The sequence below is a fragment of the Oncorhynchus gorbuscha genome, linkage group LG11 (genome assembly GCF_021184085.1).
Source record: "Oncorhynchus gorbuscha isolate QuinsamMale2020 ecotype Even-year linkage group LG11, OgorEven_v1.0, whole genome shotgun sequence".
NCBI lineage: Eukaryota > Metazoa > Chordata > Actinopteri > Salmoniformes > Salmonidae > Oncorhynchus > Oncorhynchus gorbuscha.
The window spans coordinates 75,805,962-75,830,991 of record NC_060183.1 but is presented as its reverse complement, the minus strand read 5'-3'; the positions used below and the strand labels follow the sequence as shown (position 1 = coordinate 75,830,991).

Genomic DNA, 25,030 nt, shown 5'->3' with positions numbered 1-25,030 from the left:
AAGTTTGGTGGAAGAAGAATAATGGTCTGGGGCTGTTTTTCATGGTTCGGGCTAGGCCCCTTAGTTTCAGTGAAGGGAAATCTTAACGTTACAGCATAACATAACCATTCTAGACAATTCTGAGCTTCAAGCTTTGTGGCATCAGTTTGGGGAAGGCTCTTTCCTGTTTCAGAATGACAATGCCCGCGTGCACAAAGCGATATCCATAGAGAAATAGTTTGTTGAGATTGGTGTGGAAGAACTTGATTGGCCTGCACAGAGCCCTGACCTCAACCCCATCAAAAACCTTTGGGATGAATTGGAACTCAGACTGCGAGCCAGGCCTAATCATGGCTGAATGGAAGCAAGTCCCCGCAGCAATGTTCCAACATCTAGTGGAAAGCCTTCTCAAAAGAGTGGAGGCTGTTATAGCATCAAAGGGGTATGTATATATATGTGTGTGTGTGTGTGTGTGTGTGTGTGTGTGTGTGTGTGTGTGTGTGTGTGTGTGTGTGTGTGTGTGTGTGTGTGTGTGTGTGTGTGTGTGTGTGTGTGTGTGTGTGTGTGTGTGTGTGTGTGTGTGTGTGTGTGTGTGTGTGTGTGTGTGTGTGTGCATGTGTGTGTGTGTGTGTGTGTGTATGCACACACACACAAGAATATATATATATATATACACACACAAGAATGGTCCACCTCCCAATGGACATCCAGCCAACTTGACACAACTGTGGGAAGCATTAGAGTCAACATGAGCCAGCATCCCTGTGGATCACTTTCGACACCTTGTAGAGTCCACGCCCCGAAGAATTGAGGCTGTTCTGAGGGGAAAGGGGGGTGCAACGCAATATTGGGAAGATATTCCTAATTTATTGTACACTCAGTGTATATAATAGTGTGTATAGACAGTATGGACACTATATGAATAGAAATGATGTGAACAGCAGTAGTTATATAGGATGAACAATGACTGGAATACAATATATACATATAAAGTGGGTAAAACAGTAGGTAGACATTATTTACTGTGGTTTCTGAGAATATACTGTACATTTTAATTACTGTATATTTTAAGACTACATATAATGCTTTATGTGGCATATATTTCACACAATGCATTGTACACTAGTGTAAAAGTTGTTCCTCTTCTCAGCAACAACCACTGTGGTTGATTCTTAGAGTTTCAGAGGATGTGCGTCACTGATCTTCAACAGCTGGCTTTTTTTCAGTGAGCTGTGGATTTTTTAAGCTCGTCCCCTTCTCGTAAGGGGCTAGATAGTAGTAGTAAATCAGATCAAATGTTATTTGTCACATGCTCCAAATACAACTGGTATAGACTTCACAGTGAAATGCTTGCTTACGAGCCCTTAACCAACAATGTAGTTTATAAAGTAGTAACAAGAGGAATAAAATAAAATACACAAAAATGGAGCTATATACAGGAGTACCAGTACAGGAGTACCTGTACCAGATCAATGTAGAGCTATATACAGGGAGTACCAGTACCAGATCAATGTGGAGCTATATACAGGGAGTACCAGTACCAGATCAATGTGGAGCTATATACAGGGAGTACCAGTACCAGATCAATGTAGAGCTATATACAGGGAGTACCAGTACCAGATCAATGTGGAGCTATATACAGGGAGTACCAGTACCAGATCAATGTGGAGCTATATACAGGGAGTACCAGTACCAGATCAATGTAGAGCTATATACAGGAGTACCAGTACCAGATCAATGTAGAGCTATATACAGGGAGTACCAGTACCAGATCAATGTGGAGCTATATACAGGGAGTACCAGTACCAGATCAATGTGGAGCTATATACAGGGAGTACCAGTACCAGATCAATGTGGAGCTATATACAGGGAGTACCAGTACTAGATCAATGTGGAGCTATATACAGGGAGTACCAGTACCAGATCAATGTGCAGCTATATACAAGGAGTACCAGTACCAGATCAATGTGGAGCTACATAAAGGGAGTACCAGTACCAGATCAATGTGCAGAGGTATGAAGTATTTTAGATAGATATGTGCATGAAGGCAGGGTAAAGTGACTTGTCATCAGGATAGATAATATGTCATGCAGGTGAAAGAGGACCCAAAAGCGACTTAACAGAAACAGAGTTTATTTAAGTCCAAAACGGAATAACAGAAATCCTCTAGACTTGTAGTGGGGAAACAACTGGAGAAGCGGCCACAGACTGCAGGTCGCTTCGGGTAGGCGCAGGCCGTAGTCGACAGAGACACCTGCTCACACGCAGCATCTGATGAAGGCAAAAAAACACGACAGGACAGGGCGATACACAATCACAGCAAAAACACGACAGGACAGGGCGAAACGCAATCACAGCATGGTGAATACAATACAAGGAACCGACGGGACAGGAACGGAACACAAAGGAATAAATAGGGACTCCAATCAGGGGAAAGGATCGGGAACAGGTGTGGGAAGACTAAATGATGATTAGGGGAATAGGAACAGCTGGGAGCAGGAACGGAACGATAGAGAGAAGAGAGAGCGAGAGAGTGAGAGAGGGAGGGGGAGAGAGAGGGCTAGAAGGAGGGAAAGAACCAAATAAGACCAGCAGAGGGAAACGAATAGCATGGGAAGCACAGGGACAAGACAAGATAATAAATGACAAACATGACAGTACCCCCCCACTCACCGAGCGCCTCCTGGCGCTCTCGAGGAGGAACACTGGCGGCAACGGAGGAAATCATAGATCAAACGGTCCAGCACGTCCCGAGAAAGAACCCAACTCCTCTCCTCAGGACCGTAACGAAAAACGATAAAAAAGGGAACTAGGGTACTACTCTAAAAAAAAAATGAGAACTAGGGACAGACTGAGACACAGCAAGGGCAGGGACAAGAACAGGAGAGATGCGATGGCAGGGAACAGACTGAGACCCAGCAAGACCAGGAGCAGAAGCAGAAAAAAATTACCAGACTTCTTCTGCGCGCAGTCTGAACACGCAGCCACGAAACGGCGCGTGTCACGCTCCTGAGTCGGCCACCAAAAGCGCTGGCGAATAGACGCAAGAGTGCCTCGAACACCGGGATGACCAGCTAACTTGGCAGAGTGAGCCCACTGAAGAACAGCCAGACGAGTGGAAACAGGAACGAAAAGGAGGTTACTAGGACAAGTGTGCGTGAGTGCTTGCTTAACCTGTCTTTCAATTCCCCAGACTGTTAACCCGACAACACGCCCATAAGGAAGAATCCCCTCGGGATCAGTAGAAGCCACAGAAGAACTAAACAGACGGGATAAGGCATCAGGCTTGGTGTTCTTGCTACCCGGACGGTAAGAAATCACAAACTCGAAACGAGCGAAAAACAACGCCCAACGAGCTTGACGGGCATTAAGTCGTTTGGCAGAACGGATGTACTCAAGGTTCTTATGGTCTGTCCAAACGACAAAAGGAACGGTCGCCCCCTCCAACCACTGTCGCCATTCGCCTAGGGCTAAGCGGATGGCGAGCAGTTCACGGTTACCCACATCATAGTTGCGCTCAGATGGCGACAGGCGATGAGAAAAATAAGCGCAAGGATGAACCTTATCGTCAGACTGGAAGCGCTGGGATAGGATGGCTCCCACGCCTACCTCTGAAGCGTCAATCTCGACAATGAATTGTCTAGTGACGTCAGGAGTAACGAGGATAGGAGCGGACGTAAAACGTTCTTTTAGAAGATCAAAAGCTCCCTGGGCGGAACCGGACCACTTAAAACACGTCTTGACAGAAGTAAGAGCTGTGAGAGGGGCAGCAACTTGACCGAAATTACGAATGAAACGCCGATAGAAATTAGCGAAACCTAAAAAGCGCTGCAACTCGACACGTGACCTTGGAACGGGCCAATCACTGACAGCTTGGACCTTAGCGGAATCCATCTGAATGCCTTCAGCGGAAATAACGGAACCGAGAAAAGTAACGGAGGAGACATGAAAAGAGCACTTCTCAGCCTTTACGTAGAGACAATTCTCTAAAAGGCGCTGTAGAACACGTCGAACGTGCTGAACATGAATCTCGAGTGACGGAGAAAATATCAGGATATCGTCAAGATAGACAAAAACAAAAATGTTCAGCATGTCTCTCAGAACATCATTAACTAATGCCTGAAAAACAGCTGGCGCATTGGCGAGACCGAACGGCAGAACCCGGTACTCAAAATGCCCTAACGGAGTGTTAAACGCCGTTTTCCACTCGTCCCCCTCTCTGATGCGCACGAGATGGTAAGCGTTACGAAGGTCCAACTTAGTAAAGCACCTGGCTCCCTGCAGAATCTCGAAGGCTGATGACATAAGGGGAAGCGGATAACGATTCTTAACCGTTATGTCATTCAGCCCTCGATAATCCACGCAGGGGCGCAAAGTACCGTCCTTCTTTTTAACAAAAAAGAACCCCGCCCCGGCCGGAGAAGAAGAAGGCACTATGGTACCGGCGTCAAGAGACACAGACAAATAATCCTCGAGAGCCTTACGTTCGGGAGCCGACAGAGAGTATAGTCTACCTCGAGGAGGAGTGGTCCCCGGAAGGAGATCAATACTACAATCATACGACCGGTGAGGAGGAAGGGAGTTGGCTCGGGACCGACTGAAGACCGTGCGCAGATCATGATATTCCTCCGGCACTCCTGTCAAATCGCCAGGTTCCTCCTGAGAAGTAGGAACAGAAGAAACGGGAGGGATGGCAGACATTAAACACCTCACATGACAAGAAACGTTCCAGGATAGGATAGAATTACTAGACCAATTAATAGAAGGATTATGACATACTAGCCAGGGATGACCCAAAACAACAGGTGTAAACGGTGAACGGAAAATCAAAAAGAAATAGTCTCACTGTGGTTACCAGATACTGTGAGAGTTAAAGGTAGTGTCTCAAATTTGATACTGGGAAGATGACTACCATCTAAGGCAAACATGGGCGTAGGCCTGTCTAACGGTCTGAAAGGAATGTTATGTTTCCGAACCCATGCTTCGTCCATGAAACAACCCTCAGCCCCAGAGTCAATCAAAGCACTGCATGTAGCACCCGAACCGGTCCAGCGTAGATGGACCGACATAGTAGTACAAGATCTAGATGAAGGGACCTGAGTAGTAGCGCTCACCAGTAGCCCTCCGCTTACTGATGGGCTCTGGCCTCTTACTGGACATGAATTAACAAAATGTCCAGCAACTCCGCAATAGAGGCACAGGCGGTTGGTGATCCTCCGTTCCCTCTCCTTCTTCGAGATGCGAATCCCTCCCAGCTGCATGGGCTCAGTCTCAAAGCCAGAGGAGGGAGATGGTTGCGATGCGGAGCAGGGAAACACCGTTGATGCGAGCTCTCTTCCACGAGCCCGGTGACGAAGATCTACCCGTCGTTCTATGCGGATGGCGAGAGCAATCAAAGAATCCACATCTGATGGAACCTCCCGGGAGAGAATCTCATCCTTAACCACTGCGTGGAGTCCCTCCAGAAAACGAGCGAGCAGCGCCGGCTCGTTCCACTCACTAGAGGCAGCAAGAGTGCGAAACTCAATAGAATAATCCGTTATGGACCGTTCACCTTGGCATAAGGAAGCCAGGGCCCTAGAAGCCTCCCTACCAAAAACTGAACGGTCAAAAACCCGAATCATCTCCTCTTTAAAGTTCTGGAATTTGTTAGAGCAATCAGCCCTTGCCTCCCAGATAGCTGTGCCCCATTCTCGAGCCCGGCCAGTAAGGAGTGAAATGACGTAAGCAACCCGAGCTCTCTCTCTAGAGTATGTGTTGGGTTGGAGAGAGAACACAATCTCACACTGCGTGAGAAAGGAGCGGCACTCAGTGGGCTGCCCGGAGTAGCAAGGTGGGTTATTAACCCTAGGTTCTGGAGGCTCGGCAGGCCAGGAAGTAACAGGTGGCACGAGACGTAGACTCTGGAACTGTCCAGAGAGGTCGGAAACCTGAGCGGCCAGGTTCTCCACGGCATGGCGAGCAGCGGACAATTCCTGCTCGTGTCTGCCGAGCATGGCTCCTTGGATCTCGACGGCAGTGTAACGAGCGTCTGAAGTCGCTGGGTCCATTCCTTGGTCGGTTCCTTCTGTCATGCAGGTGAAAGAGGACCCAAAAGCGACTTAACAGAAACAGAGTTTATTTAAGTCCAAAACGGAATAACAGAAATCCTCTAGACTTGTAGAGGGGAAACAACTGGAGAAGCGGCCACAGACTGCAGGTCGCTTCGGGTAGGCGCAGGCCGTAGTCGACAGAGACACCTGCTCACACGCAGCATCTGATGAAGGCAAAAAAACACGACAGGACAGGGCGATACACAATCACAGCAAAAACACGACAGGACAGGGCGAAACGCAATCACAGCATGGTGAATACAATACAAGGAACCGACGGGACAGGAACGGAACACAAAGGAATAAATAGGGACTCCAATCAGGGGAAAGGATCGGGAACAGGTGTGGGAAGACTAAATGATGATTAGGGGAATAGGAACAGCTGGGAGCAGGAACGGAACGATAGAGAGAAGAGAGAGCGAGAGAGTGAGAGAGGGAGGGGGAGAGAGAGGGCTAGAAGGAGGGAAAGAACCAAATAAGACCAGCAGAGGGAAACGAATAGCATGGGAAGCACAGGGACAAGACAAGATAATAAATGACAAACATGACATAATAATAAGAGTTAAATAAAGAACAGAGAAGAAGCAGCAAATGATTGTAAAGTGTAATAGTGTGTGTATGTATGCGTGTTTGTGTGGTCTGTGTGTGTGTGTAGTGTATGTGTTTTGTGTAGGAGTGTCAATGTGTGTGAGTAAGAGTGTATATGGTTTGCATATATAGTTTAGTAACAGTGCATAGGGTCAGTGCAGATACTTCAGGTACCATTCATTGATTTTAGCAGTCTGGCTATTTAGCAGTCTTATAGCTTGGGGGTAGAAGCTGTCTTGGAGCCTGTTGTTGTCCTGGCACCACACTATTAAGTCTCTGAACTCCTCCCTGTAGGCTGACTCACCGCCATCAGTGATCAGGCCTACCACCATTGTGACGTCAGCAAACTTGATGATGGTGTTGGAGTCGTGCATGGCCACGCAGTCGTGGGTAACAGGGAGTACAGGAAGGGACTAAGCACGCACCCCTGAGGTGCCCCCGTGTTGAGGTTCAGTGTGGCAGATGTGTTGTTGCCTACCCTTACCACCTGGGGCTGGCCCGTAGGGTTGCAGAGGGAGGTGTTTGGTCCCAGGGTACTTAGCTTAGTGATGAGTTTGGAGGGCACTATGGTGTTGAACGCTGTGCTGTAGTCTATGAACAGCATTCTCACATAGTTATTTCCCCTTTTGTCCAGGTGGGAGAGGGCAGTGTGAAGTGCAATTGAGATTGCATCATCTGTGGATCTGTTTGGGGTGGTTGGTCTAGGCTGTCTGAGATGATGGTGTTGATGTGTGTCATGACCAGCCTTTCAAAGCACTTCATAATTACAGATGTGAGTGCTACATGGCGATAGTCATTTACGCAGGTTACCTTGGAGATCTTGAGAACAGGGACAATGATGATCAGATTGAAACATAGGATTACAGACTGGTACAAGGATAAATTGAAAATGTCTGTGAAGACACCCGCCAGTTGGTCCACATGCTTTGAGAACACGCTGACTTCCTGCACCCTCGACAACTACTGTGATTGTTATTATTTGACCATGCTGGTCATTTATGAACATTTGAACATTTTGGCCATGTTCTGTTATAATCTCCACCCGGCACAGCCAGAAGAGGACTGGCCACCCCTCATAGCCTTGTTCCTCTCTGGGTTTCTTCCTAGGTTTTGTCCTTTCTAGGGAGTTTTTCCTAGCCACTGTGCTTCTACACCTGCGTTGCTTGCTGTTTGGGGTTTTAGGCTGGGTTTCTGTACAGCACTTTGAGATATCAGCTGATGTAAGAAGGGCTATATAAATTGATTTGATTTGATATTCCGTCTGGCCCGGCAGCCTTGTGATTGTTAACCTGTATAAATGTTTTGCACACATTGGCCACGGAGAGCGAGATCACACAGTCATCAGGAAAAACAGGGGCTTTCACCGCAAGGCACAGTGTTATACTCCTCGAAGTGAACCTAACAGGCATTCAGTTCATTTAGCTCTGCTTCGCTGGGTAACTCATGGCTAGTAGTTGTAGTAGTCTACATTAAGTTTACTCTGTCTTGTAAGTGTTCACCAAGACTATTGCCATATATACATACACACTGCTGATATCTCATCTGAGTAAATACACATCCATTTGGATACCAAGATGATATCTCATCAAGATGAGTCCTATAATTAAATACTGTGAGGACATCCATTTGATGATACCAAGATGAGTCCTATAATTAGACAGATGCACTGTGAGGATACCAAGATGAGTCCTATAATTAGACAGATGCACTGTGAGGACACCAAGATGAGTCCTATAATTAGACAGATCTAGGGTCTTCATTTTGACTTCATTATGTATTCATGTATTCAAACAGAGAAAATGGAATGCCAGATGAAGAGCGAGTGCTCTCGCTTCCATTTGGTCTCAATGGCCGCTGATTGGTTAGCTCTCAGCGGCGGGCTGATGCGATTGGGTGAGAACCCAGGCAGTTGTTGACAGGAGTGCAGTCTTCCTCAGACGTGGCTAGCGTCATCTCCACAGCTACGTTAGGTCATCGCTGAAGAGCTAGTGGGAGATGCAGCCGACCAGTGTCCTTCTAATGCAGCTTCTTGTCTAACGGAGCTTTCGGACCCATTCTATCCTGTTATCCTCATTGGATACTGTTATTGATAATACTTTACAATATTTTTTATAGCCATGCCTAGATTTCTTATAGTGATATAGTGATTTCTTTGTCTTTTTTGGACACTCCTGTTCTTGCTCCTTCTTTATCCAATCTTGTTACTAACCCCTGGGATTATTTGCCTTTATTTGCCTGGGAAGAATTAGTTGATTATTTCATCAAGGCCCTGGGACTCTACTATAAGGATGATGCCATTATTGATTTTATAACGAGGATTTGAGGGAAGCCTTTTGCATACTTGTTTTGGATCTATCCATCTTTATGACTCTTTACATTTGATTGACTGCGTTGAAAATGCCGGAGGCAAACTACTTACATTCTATGTCATGGGGATACATAAAAGTATGTTGTCCATGATGCTAATTTTGAATTCAATAACATTCAGTGCTGAGTTCATTAGGCACCAAATTGAAGAATACAGAATACAGACTAAACAGGGAGAGACAACCTGAGCTACCTGGTCCAATAAGAAACTCTTGTGTTTTCCATCATGTGCCGTAATGAACATGACCCAAATGGCCAAGCTTATGTTAAAGCTTGTAGGTTCTCCTGGCCGACTTTGGATCATGTCTATTCATTCAGTGTTATTCCAATCCCGTGAGAGAAGGGTTTACTTTACTCATTTGTTAAAGTGTTCCCATCAATGCAGTCATTTTCATTTAGATCATAAGGGTAAATAATGTGACATCGTTGTGATGATCTGTGATGTATGTACAGTAGGAGAGATTGGAGATAGCAGTAACTAGTGCAGGAACTAGTCGTATTTCCACCTCAGCATTGTGTCAGAATTTGTTAGCCATATTGTATAGATTTGTTTATGCAAATGTGCTGTGGGTAGACTTATGTATTTAGCTGTTTTGTTGTTGAGGAGGAGCTGCCTACTTGTCTCTTTCAAAGTCATATGGAAATTGCTGTTCTCAAACATGAACGAAGTATCACACTCCAGTCATTGGTGAATAGTATGTGAAATAAGGCAAAAATAATAGTTCCGCAGAACCTCATCCTTAAATCAAACCAGACATACTATCTGAACTATATTTGCAGTTGCTACTCACAGTATCTGTGAGAGTCTGCTGAAAGTGCCTGAACTTCATAATGCATGGTAAAAACATCCGATAATGACAGAAAGAAAATATCATTATATTCCATCTAAGCTTGAGATCAAAAGTCTGTTACTGTTTCCCATTTATATACAATGTCATTTATGTGTAAGAGTAACACTTTCTTTCTTTCACCCTCACTCTGTCTCACTCTCCCACTCCATCTCTCTCTTTCTTTCTCTCTCTCACTCCCTGTCTGTGTCCAGTTCAAGAGGATGTTGAACAGGGAGCTGTCTCACCTGTCTGAGATGAGTCGCTCAGGGAACCAGGTCTCTGAGTTCATCTCCAGCACCTTCTTAGGTAAGACTGGCTGACCTTGCTGTGTGGTTTTCGGTATTTATAACAACAAGTTCAAGTCGAATCAAAGTTTATTGGTCGGGTACACAGTTTAGCAGATGTTATAGCGGGTACAGTTAAATGCTTATGTTACAATCTCCTGACAATGCAGTAAAATGGCAAACAGGTACACAAACAATCAATTTACAAAACAAATAAACTGAAAGAACAACAAGTACCAATCCTCCATGGTCCCCAAGCAATCCCTGAGGTCCCCAAACAGTCCCCATTCCCCAAGGTCCCCAAACAGTCCCCATTCCCCAAGGTCCCCAAACAGTTCCAAGTCTCCAAGATCCCAAAGCAGACCCCAGTCTCCTAGGTCCCCAAGCAGTCCCCAAAGTCCCCAAACAGTCCCCAGTCACCAAGGTCCCCAAACAGTTCCCCATCTCCAAGTTCCCCAAACAGTCCCTAGTCTCCATGTTCCTTTAACAATTCCCGGTTTCCAAGTTTCCCAAACAGTCTCCTGTCTCCAAGATCTCCAAACAGCGTCCAGTCTCCAAAGTCCCCAAATAGTCTCCAAGAGACAAGTAAAAGTCTCAATCACTCAGTTCACAAATTTCCCCTGAAACTGAAACTCCCAATCCCCAAAAAGCCTCAAAATCATATGGGTACAACAATCCATTCTGTTTTATTAAAAGCTACCATGGGCGATGTGCATGTGTGTGTTAGATAGTTAATAAGGGCCAATCCTAACTTGAGATCAGTGTGTGTTACTCAAGTCCCCAATTGACCTCAATAGAGGTCTGTGCATAAGAAAGCGCTGCTCTGCCCTGTTTACAACACGATCAACAAGGCAGGTCCTACAGGCCCTAGTTTTGTCGCACCTGGACTACTGGTTCATCACTACTTGTATTTGTAAGAAATATTGACTTGTTGAATGCACTGAGCTGTCTGTTTAAACTACTAGCACACAGCTCAGACACCCATACATACCGCACAAGACATGCCACCAGTGGTCTCTTTGCAATCCCCAAGTCCAGGACAGACTATGGGAGGTGCACAGTACTCTATTCCACATCAAGTAACTGATGTAAAATCTGTTTAGATAAACAGAGATAAAAATACACCTTTCAAGACACACACACACACACACACACACACACACACACACACACACACACACACACACACACACACACACACACACACACACACACACACACACACACACACACACACACACACACACACACACACACACAGACACAGACACAGACACAGACACAGACACAGGCACAGGCCCAGACACACACACACACACACACACACGCCCAGACACACACATACACACATGATAACATACGCACTATACACACACGTACACATGGATTTTGTATTGTAGATATGTAGTAGTAGAGTAGCGGCCTGAGGGAACACAATGTGTTCTAAATTCTGTTGTGTAATGTAATGCTTGTTTGTTGTTGTATTGTATATAACTGCCTTAAATTTGCTGGTGATCCATAATGAATAGAAGTACATGATTAGGGGACAATGTGATCTTAAGTTAGGATTTGGCCCTAAAAGCACAAAATAGGCCCCCAAAAAATCCCTTTGCGTATTGTCTATTGGTCCTCTAACTATTTCCTACTTCCCAGACAAGCAGCATGACGTGGAGATGCCATGTCCACAGACGCAGAAAGAGAGGACGGACAAGAAGAACGCCAAGCCCATGTGTCAGATCAGTGGCGTGAAGAAGCTGCAGCACAGCACTAGCCTCTCCAACTCTAATATACCTCGCTTCGGGGTCAAGACCGACACAGAGGACCAACTGGCTACGGTGAAGGAGCTTTTTGACTTTATATTGACATTTTAGTCATTTTAACAGTTGCTCTTAGCTTCTCTTAGCTAGAGTGTATTCCAGGAAGGTTAAACAAACGTGTACGAGAGCAGTCTGATCATCATGGCACGCTTTTGTTGAATATAGTAAATACTAGAGTAAATTATTTATCTGATATTAACTTGAGAATTACTGCTGTTGTGCCCTTGAGCAAGGGACTTAACCTCTACATAGCTACATAATCCCTGGCTGGGCTTTTATCTGGACTTTTCCCAAGGTGAAGAGAAGCCTGACCCCCGGGCCTCTTCATTGTATGCTGTTTTTATTATTATTCTAGTCGTTATCCCATTGATCCTTGTTGATAGTACTGTCCCGCACAGTCGTAGCTAGCTAGAGGTTGACGCCAGAGCTAGACCATGTTCTAGTACTTATTAACCTTCTAGCACTCATCACCAATCAGATTTAGGCTGAAACTGATTTGATCAAGTTTGACGTAGTAGATGTCCCACACAGTGATGAGGACTACATTGGTTCTGTTGAGATCCAGGAAATAGGATGCCTTAAAGGGTCATCTCTGTAATGTTACACCAATAGGATGCCTTAAAGGGTCACCTCTGTAATGTTACACCAATAGGATGCCTTAAAGGGTCACCTCTGTAATGTTACACCAATAGGATGCCTTAAAGGGTCACCTCTGTAATGTTACACCAATAGGATGCCTTAAAGGGTCACCTCTGTAATGTTACACCAATAGGATGCCTTAAAGGGTCACCTCTGTAATGTTACACCAATAGGATGCCTTAAAGGGTCACCTCTGTAATGTTACACCAATAGGATGCCTTAAAGGGTCACCTCTGTAATGTTACACCACTGTGGTTTGCTGATTATTAAGATGACACTGGCTTTAGTTTTTTGTCCCTTGGTTGTCAGTTGTCAGACTGTTGGACCTCAGTTCTCAGACTGTTAGATCTCAGTTGTCAGACTGTTAGACCTCAGTTCTCAGACTGTTAGATCTCAGTTGTCAGTTGTCAGACTGTTAGATCTCAGTTGTCAGACTGTTAGACCTCAGTTCTCAGACTGTTAGATCTCAGTTGTCAGTTGTCAGACTGTTAGATCTCAGTTGTCAGACTGTTAGACCTCAGTTCTCAGACTGTTAGATCTCAGTTGTCAGTTGTCAGACTGTTAGATCTCAGTTGTCAGTTGTCAGACTGTTGGACCTCAGTTCTCAGACTGTTAGATCTCAGTTGTCAGTTGTCAGACTGTTAGATCTCAGTTGTCAGTTGTCAGACTGTTGGACCTCAGTTCTCAGACTGTTAGATCTCAGTTGTCAGTTGTCAGACTGTTAGACCTCAGTTGTCAGACTGTTAGATCTCAGTTGTCAGTTGTCAGACTGTTAGACCTCAGTTGTCAGACTTAGACCTCAGTTGTCAGACTGTTAGACCTCAGTTGTCAGACTGTTAGACCTCAGTTGTCAGACTGTTAGACCTCAGTTGTCAGACTGTTAGACCTCAGTTGTCAGACTGTTAGACCTCAGTTGTCAGACTGTTAGACCTCAGTTGTCAGACTGTTAGACCTCAGTTGTCAGACTGTTAGACCTCAGTTGTCAGACTGTTAGACCTCAGTTGTCAGACTGTTAGATCTCAGTTGTCAGACTGTTAGACCTCAGTTGTCAGACTGTTAGACCTCAGTTGTCAGACTGTTAGACCTCAGTTGTCAGACTGTTAGACCTCAGTTGTCAGACTGTTAGACCTCAGTTGTCAGACTGTTAGACCTCAGTTGTCAGACTGTTAGACCTCAGTTGTCAGACTCTTAGACCTCAGTTGTCAGACTGTTAGACCTCAGTTCTCAGACTGTTAGATCTCAGTTGTCAGTTGTCAGACTGTTAGACCTCAGTTGTCAGACTGTTAGACCTCAGTTCTGACTGTTAGATCTCAGTTGTCAGTTGTCAGACTGTTAGATCTCAGTTGTCAGACTGTTAGACCTCAGTTGTCAGACTGTTAGACCTCAGTTGTCAGACTGTTAGACCTCAGTTGTCAGACTGTTAGACCTCAGTTGTCAGACTGTTAGACCTCAGTTGTCAGACTGTTAGACCTCAGTTGTCAGGCTGTTAGATGTCAGTTGTCAGACCTCAGTTGTCAGTTGTCAGACTGTTAGATGTCAGTTGTCAGACCTCAGTTGTCAGACTGTTAGATCTCAGTTTTCAGTTGTCAGACTGTTAGTTGTCAGTTGTCAGACTGTTAGACCTCAGTTGTCAGTTGTCATACTGTTAATATATATAAATAATAATATATGCCATTTAGCAGACGCTTTTATCCAAAGCGACTTACAGTCATGTGTGCATACATTCTACGTATGGGGTGTTCCCGGGAATCGAACCCACTACCCTGGCGTTACAAGCGCCATGCTCTACCAATGTCATGCTGGTGAAAGAGGACCCAAAAGCGACTTGGCGAAAACAGAGTCTTTAATCCAGTAAAGTAAATACAATCAAAAAACACAACTTTCACTCGAAATGACGAGGACAAACTGGAGACTCGATCTTGAACAGCAGGTGAACAACAGGTTGCCTCGGGAAGGCACTTGAACCAGACAGACTCAGACACCTGCTCACCACGCAGCATCTGAGGAAAACACGACACGACAGGGCGATACACAAACACAGCACGGTGAATTCTAGACAAGGAACCGACAGGGCAGAAACGAATAACAAGGAGAGAAATAGGGACTCTAATCAGGGAAAAGGATCGGGAACAGGTGTGGGAAGGCTAAATGATGATTAGGGGAATAGGAACAGCTGGGAGCAGGAACGGAACGATAGAGACAAGAGAGAGCGAGAGAGTGAGAGAGGGAGGGGGAGAGAGAGGGATAGAAAGAGGGAAAGAACCTAATAAGACCAGCAGAGGGAAACGAATAGAATGGGGAGCACAGGGACAAGACATGATAATAAATGACAAAACATGACAGTACCCCCCCACTCACCGAGCGCCTCCTGGCGCACTCGAGGAGGAATCCTGGCGGCAACGGAGGAAATCATCAATGAGTGAACGGTCCAGCACGTCCCGAGACGGAACCCAACTCCTCTCCTCAGGACCGTAACCCTCCCAATCCACTAAGTATTGGTGACCCCGTCCCCGAGAACGCATGTCCATGATCTTATGTACCTTGTAAATAGGTGCGCTCTCGACAAGGACGGGAGGGGGGGAGGGAAGACGAACGGGAGTGCGAAGAAAGGGCTTGACACAGGAGACATGGAAGACAGGATGGACGCGACGAAGATGTCGCGGAAGAAGCAGTCGCACAGCGACAGGATTGACGACCTGGGAGACACGGAACGGACCAATGAACCGCGGAGTCAACTTACGAGAAGCTGTCGTAAGAGGAAGGTTGCGAGTGGAAAGCCACACTCTCTGGCCGCAACAATACCTTGGACTCTTAATCCTGCGTTTATTGGCGGCTCTCACAGTCTGTGCCCTGTAACGGCAAAGTGCAGACCTCACCCTCCTCCAGGTGCGCTCACAACGTTGGACAAACGCTTGAGCGGAGGGAACGCTGGACTCGGCAAGCTGGGATGAGAACAGAGGAGGCTGGTAACCCAGACTACTCTGAAACGGAGATAACCCGGTAGCAGACGAAGGGAAGCGAATTGTGAGCGTATTCTGCCCAGGGGAGCTGTTCTGCCCAAGACGCAGGGTTTCTGAAAGAAAGGCTGCGTAGTATGCGACCAATCGTCTGATTGGCCCTCTCTGCTTGACCGTTAGACTGGGGATGAAACCCGGAAGAGAGACTGACGGACGCACCAATCAAACGACAGAACTCCCTCCAAAACTGTGACGTGAATTGCGGACCTCTGTCTGAAACGGCGTCTAACGGGAGGCCATGAATTCTGAATACATTCTCGATAATGATTTGTGCCGTCTCCTTAGCGGAAGGAAGTTTAGCGAGGGAATGAAATGTGCCGCCTTAGAGAACCTATCGACAACCGTAAGAATCACAGTCTTCCCCGCAGACAAAGGCAGACCGGTAATGAAGTCTAGGGCGATGTGAGACCATGGTCGAGAAGGAATGGGGAGCGGTCTGAGACGACCGGCAGGAGGAGAGTTACCCGACTTAGTCTGCGCGCAGTCCGAACAAGCAGCCACGAAACGGCGCGTGTCACGCTCCTGAGTCGGCCACCAAAAGCGCTGGCGAATAGACGCAAGAGTGCCTCGAACACCGGGATGACCAGCTAACTTGGCAGAGTGAGCCCACTGAAGAACAGCCAGACGAGTGGAAACAGGAACGAAAAGGAGGTTACTAGGACAAGCGCGGCGACGCAGTGTGCGTGAGTGTTTGCTTAACCTGTCTTTCAATTCCCCAGACTGTTAACCCGACAACACGCCCATAAGGAAGAATCCCTCGGGATCAGTAGAAGCCACAGAAGAACTAAACAGACGGGATAAGGCATCAGGCTTGGTGTTCTTGCTACCCGGACGGTAAGAAATCACAAACTCGAAACGAGCGAAAAACAACGCCCAACGAGCTTGACGGGCATTAAGTCGTTTGGCAGAACGGATGTACTCAAGGTTCTTATGGTCTGTCCAAACGACAAAAGGAACGGTCGCCCCCTCCAACCACTGTCGCCATTCGCCTAGGGCTAAGCGGATGGCGAGCAGTTCACGGTTACCCACATCATAGTTGCGCTCAGATGGCGACAGGCGATGAGAAAAATAAGCGCAAGGATGAACCTTATCGTCAGACTGGAAGCGCTGGGATAGAATGGCTCCCACGCCTACCTCTGAAGCGTCAACCTCGACAATGAATTGTCTAGTGACGTCAGGAGTAACGAGGATAGGAGCGGACGTAAAACGTTCTTTTAGAAGATCAAAAGCTCCCTGGGCGGAACCGGACCACTTAAAACACGTCTTGACAGAAGTAAGAGCTGTGAGAGGGGCAGCAACTTGACCGAAATTACGAATGAAACGCCGATAGAAATTAGCGAAACCTAAAAAGCGCTGCAACTCGACACGTGACCTTGGAACGGGCCAATCACTGACAGCTTGGACCTTAGCGGAATCCATCTGAATGCCTTCAGCGGAAATAACGGAACCGAGAAAAGTAACGGAGGAGACATGAAAAGAGCACTTCTCAGCCTTTACGTAGAGACAATTCTCTAAAGGCGCTGTAGAACACGTCGAACGTGCTGAACATGAATCTCGAGTGACGGAGAAAAAATCAGGATATCGTCAAGATAGACAAAAACAAAGATGTTCAGCATGTCTCTCAGAACATCATTAACTAATGCCTGAAAAACAGCTGGCGCATTGGCGAGACCGAACGGCAGAACCCGGTACTCAAAATGCCCTAACGGAGTGTTAAACGCCGTTTTCCACTCGTCCCCCTCTCTGATGCGCACGAGATGGTAAGCGTTACGAAGGTCCAACTTAGTAAAGCACCTGGCTCCCTGCAGAATCTCGAAGGCTGATGACATAAGGGGAAGCGGATAACGATTCTTAACCGTTATGTCATTCAGCCCTCGATAATCCACGCAGGGGCGCAGAGTACCGTCCTTCTTCTTAACAAAAAGAACCCCGCCCCGGCCGGAGAGGAAGAAGGCACTATGGTACCGGCGTCAAGAGACACAGACAAATAATCCTCGAGAGCCTTACGTTCGGGAGCCGACAGAGAGTATAGTCTACCCCGAGGAGGAGTGGTCCCCGGAAGGAGATCAATACTACAATCATACGACCGGTGAGGAGGAAGGGAGTTGGCTCGGGACCGACTGAAGACCGTGCGCAGATCATGATATTCCTCCGGCACTCCTGTCAAATCGCCAGGTTCCTCCTGAGAAGTAGGGACAGAAGAAACGGGAGGGATGGCAGACATTAAACACTTCACATGACAAGAAACGTTCCAGGATAGGATAGAATTACTAGACCAATTAATAGAAGGATTATGACATACTAGCCAGGGATGACCCAAAACAACAGGTGTAAACGGTGAACGGAAAATCAAAAAAGAAATAGTCTCACTGTGGTTACCAGATACTGTGAGGGTTAAAGGTAGTGTCTCAAATCTGATACTGGGAAGATGACTACCATCTAAGGCGAACATGGGCGTAGGCTTCTCTAACTCTCTGAAAGGAATGTCATGTTTCCGAACCCATGCTTCGTCCATGAAACAACCCTCAGCCCCAGAGTCTATCAAGGCACTACATGTAGCACCCGAACCGGTCCAGCGTAGATGGACCGACAAAGTAGTACAGGACTTTGATGGAGAGACTTGAGTAGTTGCGCTCACCTGTAGCCCTCCGCTTACAGATGAGCTCTGGCTTTACTGGACATGAATTAACAAAATGTCCAGCAACTCCGCAATAGAGACACAGGCGGTTGGTGATCCTCCGTTCCCTCTCCTTAGTCGAGATGCGAATCCCTCCCAGCTGCATGGGCTCAGTCTCTGAGCCAGAGGAGGGAGATGGTTGCGATGCGGAGCAGGGAAACACCGTTGATGCGAGCTCTCTTCCACGAGCCCGGTGACGAAGATCTACCCGTCGTTCTATGCGGATGGCGAGAGCAATCAAAGAGTCCACATCTGAAGGAACCTCCCGGGAGAGAATCTCATCCTTAACCACTGCGTGGAGTCCCTCCAGAAAACGAGCGAGCAGCGCCGGCTCGTTCCACTCACTAGAGGCAGCAAGAGTGCGAAACTCAATAGAATAATCCGTTATGGACCGTTCACCTTGGCATAAGGAAGCCAGGGCCCTAGAAGCCTCCCTACCAAAAACTGAGCGGTCAAACACCCGAATCATCTCCTCTTTAAAGTTCTGGAACTTGTTAGAGCAATCAGCCCTTGCCTCCCAGATAGCTGTGCCCCATTCTCGAGCCCGGCCAGTAAGGAGTGAAATGACGTAAGCAACCCGAGCTCTCTCTCTAGAGTATGTGTTGGGTTGGAGAGAGAACACAATCTCACACTGCGTGAGAAAGGAGCGGCACTCAGTGGGCTGCCCGGAGTAGCAAGGTGGGTTATTAACCCTAGGTTCTGGAGGCTCGGCAGGCCAGGAAGTAACAGGTGGCACGAGACGTAGACTCTGGAACTGTCCAGAGAGGTCGGAAACCTGAGCGGCCAGGTTCTCCACGGCATGGCGAGCAGCAGACAATTCCTGCTCGTGTCTGCCGAGCATGGCTCCTTGGATCTCGACGGCAGTGTAACGAGCGTCTGAAGTCGCTGGGTCCATTCCTTGGTCGGTTCCTTCTGTCATGCTGGTGAAAGAGGACCCAAAAGCGACTTGGCGAAAACAGAGTCTTTAATCCAGTAAAGTAAATACAATCAAAAAACACAACTTTCACTCGAAATGACGAGGACAAACTGGAGACTCGATCTTGAACAGCAGGTGAACAACAGGTTACCTCGGGAAGGCACTTGAACCAGACAGACTCAGACACCTGCTCACCACGCAGCATCTGAGGAAAACACGACACGACAGGGCGATACACAAACACAGCACGGTGAATTCTAGACAAGGAACCGACAGGGCAGAAACGAATAACAAGGAGAGAAATAGGGACTCTAATCAGGGAAAAGGATCGGGAACAGGTGTGGGAAGGCTAAATGATGATTAGGGGAATAGGAACAGCTGGGAGCAGGAACGGAACGATAGAGAAGAGAGAGCGAGAGAGTGAGAGAGGGAGGGGGAGAGAGAGGGATAGAAAGAGGGAAAGAACCTAATAAGACCAGCAGAGGGAAACGAATAGAATGGGGAGCACAGGGACAAGACATGATAATAAATGACAAAACATGACAACCAACTGAGCTGCAGACGTCAGTTGTCAGTTGTCAGTTTTCAGTTGTCAGACTGTTAGATCTCAGTTGTCAGACTGTTCGAAAGACCTTGTCTCATACATATTTACGTTATTTATCCCCAGACAGTGAAGATTTACCTACAATGCCGTTTCGATTGAATTCCATCTTATGCCTGATATAATTTATGGAAAATTTGTATTTTATTTAACACGGTAAGATGACTGAGAACACATTCTCATTTACAGAAACGACCTGTGGAATTGTTACTGGGGAGAGGAGGGGGGGATGAATTAGCCAATTGTAAACTGTGACCATGATGGTATGCGGGCCAGATTGGGAATTTAGCCAGAACACTGGGGTTAACACCCCTACTCGTACAATAAGTGCCATGGGATCTTTAGTGACAACAGAGGCAGGACACCCGTTTAATATCCTATTCAAAAGACGACACCGTACACAGGCCAATGCCCCCAATCACTGCAATGGGGCATTGGGATATTTTTTGCATACTCACCAGATATGTCACCATTTTTTCAACAACAAAAAATGCCACCTTTATTTAACTAGGCATGTCACAGATTCTTACTTTCAATGACGGCCTATGAACACTGGGTTAACTGCCTTGTTCAGGGGCAGAACGACAGATTTGTACTTTGTCAGCTCGGGGATTTGATCTTGCAACCTTTCGGTTGCTAGTCCAACACTCTAACCACTGGGCTACCTGCCTCACCATTGAGCATGTTTGGGATGCTCTGGATTGATGGCATGTTCCAGTTCCCAACAATTTCCAGCAACTTCGCACAGCCATTGAAGAGGAGTGAGACAACATTCTACAGGCCACAATCAACAGCCTGATCAACTCTATGTGAAGGAGATGTGTCGCACTGCATGAGGCGGTTACACCAGATCCTGATTGGTTTTCTGATTCACGCCCTTACCTTTTCTTTTAAGGTATCTGTGACCAACAGATGCATACATGTATCTGTATTCCCAATCGTGAAATCCATAAATTAGGGCCTAATGAATTTATTTTAATTGACTGATTTCCTTATGTTAACTGTAACACAGTAACATCTTTGAAATGGTTGCATGTTGCGTTTATATTTGTGTTCAGTATATATATACTGTATACTGTCTCCTATGATGTGTTTGGGTGAAAGTGGTGTGTGTAAAATGCCCTTGATGTCTGATTTCAGGAGCTTGAGGACCTCAATAAATGGGGCCTTAATCTTTTTAAAGTCACCGAGCTTTCAGGAAACCGGCCTTTAACAGTCATGATGTACACAATTTTCCAGGTGAGGACGTTTATACAATGATAAAAAAAAACTTTATAAAAACTGTTGTTTTACCTTGCTGGAATTTATACAGCTAATGTTTGTGTGCGTCCGTGAATGTATGTGTGAATAGCAGTTCGTTATTGTAACCTCAGGTTTTGACAGTGTCACATTTTTCTCTCATTTTCAGGAAAGAGATTTATTAAAAACATTCAAAATACCATTAGACACCTTTATAACCTACCTGATGACTCTAGAAGACCATTACCACGGCGATGTAGCCTATCACAATAACATCCATGCTGCTGATGTCACCCAGTCCACTCACGTGCTGCTGTCCACGCCTGCTCTAGAGGTAGGGGAATGTACCATCTCCGTTGCTTTATGGGGGAATCTTTGTTGGGAGGATTTGATACAGTGCTGTTAGCATGGCCCCCTCTTTATACATTTTAGCTCATGTTTTGTTAATAATGTGACTTTTAAACATACACTAATGATATTAGTTTTTATATTTGTCTTGTTTAAAACTGGCTTTAAATGTAGCCTGAGTTGTGTTCATTAGGGAAGGCAATATAAAATGTTTTTAAACATTTTGCAACGGACAACAAAAATGACATGTTCCTGGTGCTGACAAATAGTGAGGTTATACCGTGAGATTGTATGAAACTTTTTTGTCCCATTTCTGTTCTGAAGTGCTGCTCATGTAGATTGTTCCACCTATTTTCTTCACAGGCTGTGTTCACAGACCTGGAAATCCTAGCTGCCATCTTTGCCAGTGCTATTCATGACGTTGACCACCCTGGGGTCTCCAACCAGTTTCTCATCAGCACCAGTGAGTGGCCTTTCCAATGTTATGATTTGTCTGCCTTCAGTTCCGTGCTGTTTCTTTTATCACAATGTATATCCTTTATCATAATGTACATGGCTGTTTTAACATGAGTTTCTCTCTTCTGGGTTTACACACACAGTGAGAAAGGTTTGCTGCTGAGACACTGGCGCATTTCATAAACTCTCTTATAATCCCCCCCATATAATACACATAATACATGGAGTACATGGAATACATGTAATGCACATAATACATTGAATACATATAATACACATAACACATGGAATCCATGGAATACACGGAATACATGGAATTCATATAATACATATTACATATAATACACTGAATATATGGAATACATATAATACATGTGATACATGGAATACACATCATCCATGGAATACACGGAATACATGGAATCCCTGGAATACAAGGAATATATGGAATACATGGAATACATATAATACATATTACATATAATACACTGAATACATATAATACATGTGATACATGGAATACATGGAATACACATAATACACAAAATACATGGAATACACATAATACACATAAAACATGGAATACTACATATAATACATGGAATACACATACTACATGGAATACATATATTACATATAATACATATAATACATGGAATACATATAGTACATATAATACATATAATACATGGAATACATGGACTACATATAATACATATAATACATGGAATACGTATAGTACATATAATACATATAGTACATATAATACATGGAATACATATAGTATATGGAATACATATAATACATGGAACACATATAATACATGGAATATAATAATAATAATAATATATAATAATAATATAATATAATATAATATATAATAATAATACATATATTACATATAATACACATACTACATGGAATGCATATAATACATATAATACATGGAATACATATAGTACATGGAATGCATATAATACATGGAATACATATAGTACATATAATACATGGAATACATATAGTATAATATAGTATAATATATGGACTACATATAGTACACATAATACATAATACATATAATACATGGAATACATATAGTACATGGAATACATATAATACATATAGTACATGGAATATATAATACATATAATACATGGAATACATATAGTACATATAATACATATAATACATATAGTACATGGAATATATATAATACGTATAATACATGGAATACATATAGTACATATAATACATATAATACATGGAATATCAAATCAAATCAAATGTATTTATATAGCCCTTCGTACATCAGCTGATATCTCAAAGTGCTGTACAGAAAACGTCAGCCTAGCCTAAAACCCCAAACAGCAAGCAATGCAGGTGTAGAAGCACGGTGGCTAGGAAAAACTTCCTAGAAAGGCCAAAACCTAGGAAGAAACCTTGAGAGGAACCAGGCTATGTGGGGTGGCCAGTCCTCTTCTGGCTGTGCTGGGTGGAGATTATAACAGAACATGGCCAAGATGTTCAAATGTTCATAAATGACCAGCATGGTCGAATAATAATAAGGCAGAACAGTTGAAACTGGAGCAGCAGCACAGCCAGGTGGACTGGGGACAGCAAGGAGTCATCATGTCAGGTAGTCCTGGGGGATGGTCCTAGGGCTCAAGTCCTCCGAGAGAGAGAAAGAAAGAGAGAATTAGAGAGAGCATATGTGGGGTGGCCAGTCCTCTTCTGGCTGTGCCGGGTGGAGATTATAACAGAACATGGCCAAGATGTTCAAATGTTCATAAATGACCAGCATGGTCGAATAATAATAAGGCAGAACAGTTGAAACTGGAGCAGCAGCACAGCCAGGTGGACTGGGGACAGCAAGGAGTCATCATGTCAGGTAGTCCTGGGGCATGGTCCTAGGGCTCAGGTCCTCCGAGAGAGAGAAAGAAAGAGAGAAGGAGAGACTTAGAGAACGCACACTTAGATTCACACAGGACACCGAATAGGACAGGAGAAGTACTCCAGATATAACAAACTGACCCTAGCCCCCCAACACAAACTACTGCAGCCAGCATAATGAATACATATAGTACATATAATACATATAATACATGGAATACATATAGTACATATCATACATATCATACATGGAATACATATAGTACATGGAATACATATAGTACATATAATACATGGAATACATATAATTCAGGGAATACATATAGTACATATAATACATATAATACATGGAATACATGGACTACATATAATACATATAATACATGGAATACGTATAGTACATATAATACATATAGTACATATAATACATGGAATACATGGAATACATATAGTACATATAGTACATATAATACACATACTACATGGAATACATATAATACATGTAATACATGGATTTCATGGACAACATATAATACATATAGTACATGGAATATATATAATACATATAATACATGTAATACATATAATACATGTAATACATGGACTTCATAGAATACATGGACTACATATAATACATATAGTACATGGAATATATATAATACATATAATACATGGAATACATATCATACATGGATTACATATCATACATGGAATACATATAGTACCTATACTACATATAATCCACATACTACATGGAATACATATAATACATGGAATACATGGACTACATATAATACATATAATACATGGAATACATATAGTACATATAATACATATAATACACATACTACATGGAATACATATAATACATATAATGCATGGAATACATGGACTACATGGAATACATGGACTACATATAATACATATAGTACATGGAATACATATAATACATAAAATACATGGAATACATGGACTACATGGAATACATGGACTACATATAATACATGGAATACATATAATACATGGAATACATATAATACATATAATACATGGAATACATATAGTACATGGAATACATATAATACATGGAATACATACTACATGGAATACATATAATACATGGAATACATATAATACATATAATACATGGAATACATATAATTCATATAATACATGGAATACATATAGTACATGGAATACATATAATACATGGAATACATATAATACATGGAATACATGGACTACATGGAATACATGGACTACATATAGTACATGGAATACATATAATAC

At 44.4% G+C, this 25,030-nt stretch overlaps 1 protein-coding gene across 1 annotated transcript in view; it reads left to right on the top strand.

Moving 5' to 3' along the window:
- The window catches only part of LOC124047727 (cAMP-specific 3',5'-cyclic phosphodiesterase 4D-like), a 425,579-nt gene that overhangs the window by 384,259 nt on the left and 16,290 nt on the right, over positions 1-25,030 (top strand). The window contains exons 10-14 of the mRNA XM_046368031.1: positions 10,069-10,162; positions 11,794-11,975; positions 20,948-21,046; positions 21,216-21,380; positions 21,758-21,857. Of these exons, the coding sequence (XP_046223987.1) occupies positions 10,069-10,162; positions 11,794-11,975; positions 20,948-21,046; positions 21,216-21,380; positions 21,758-21,857 (640 nt within the window). The remainder of the gene's footprint in view (positions 1-10,068; positions 10,163-11,793; positions 11,976-20,947; positions 21,047-21,215; positions 21,381-21,757; positions 21,858-25,030) is intronic.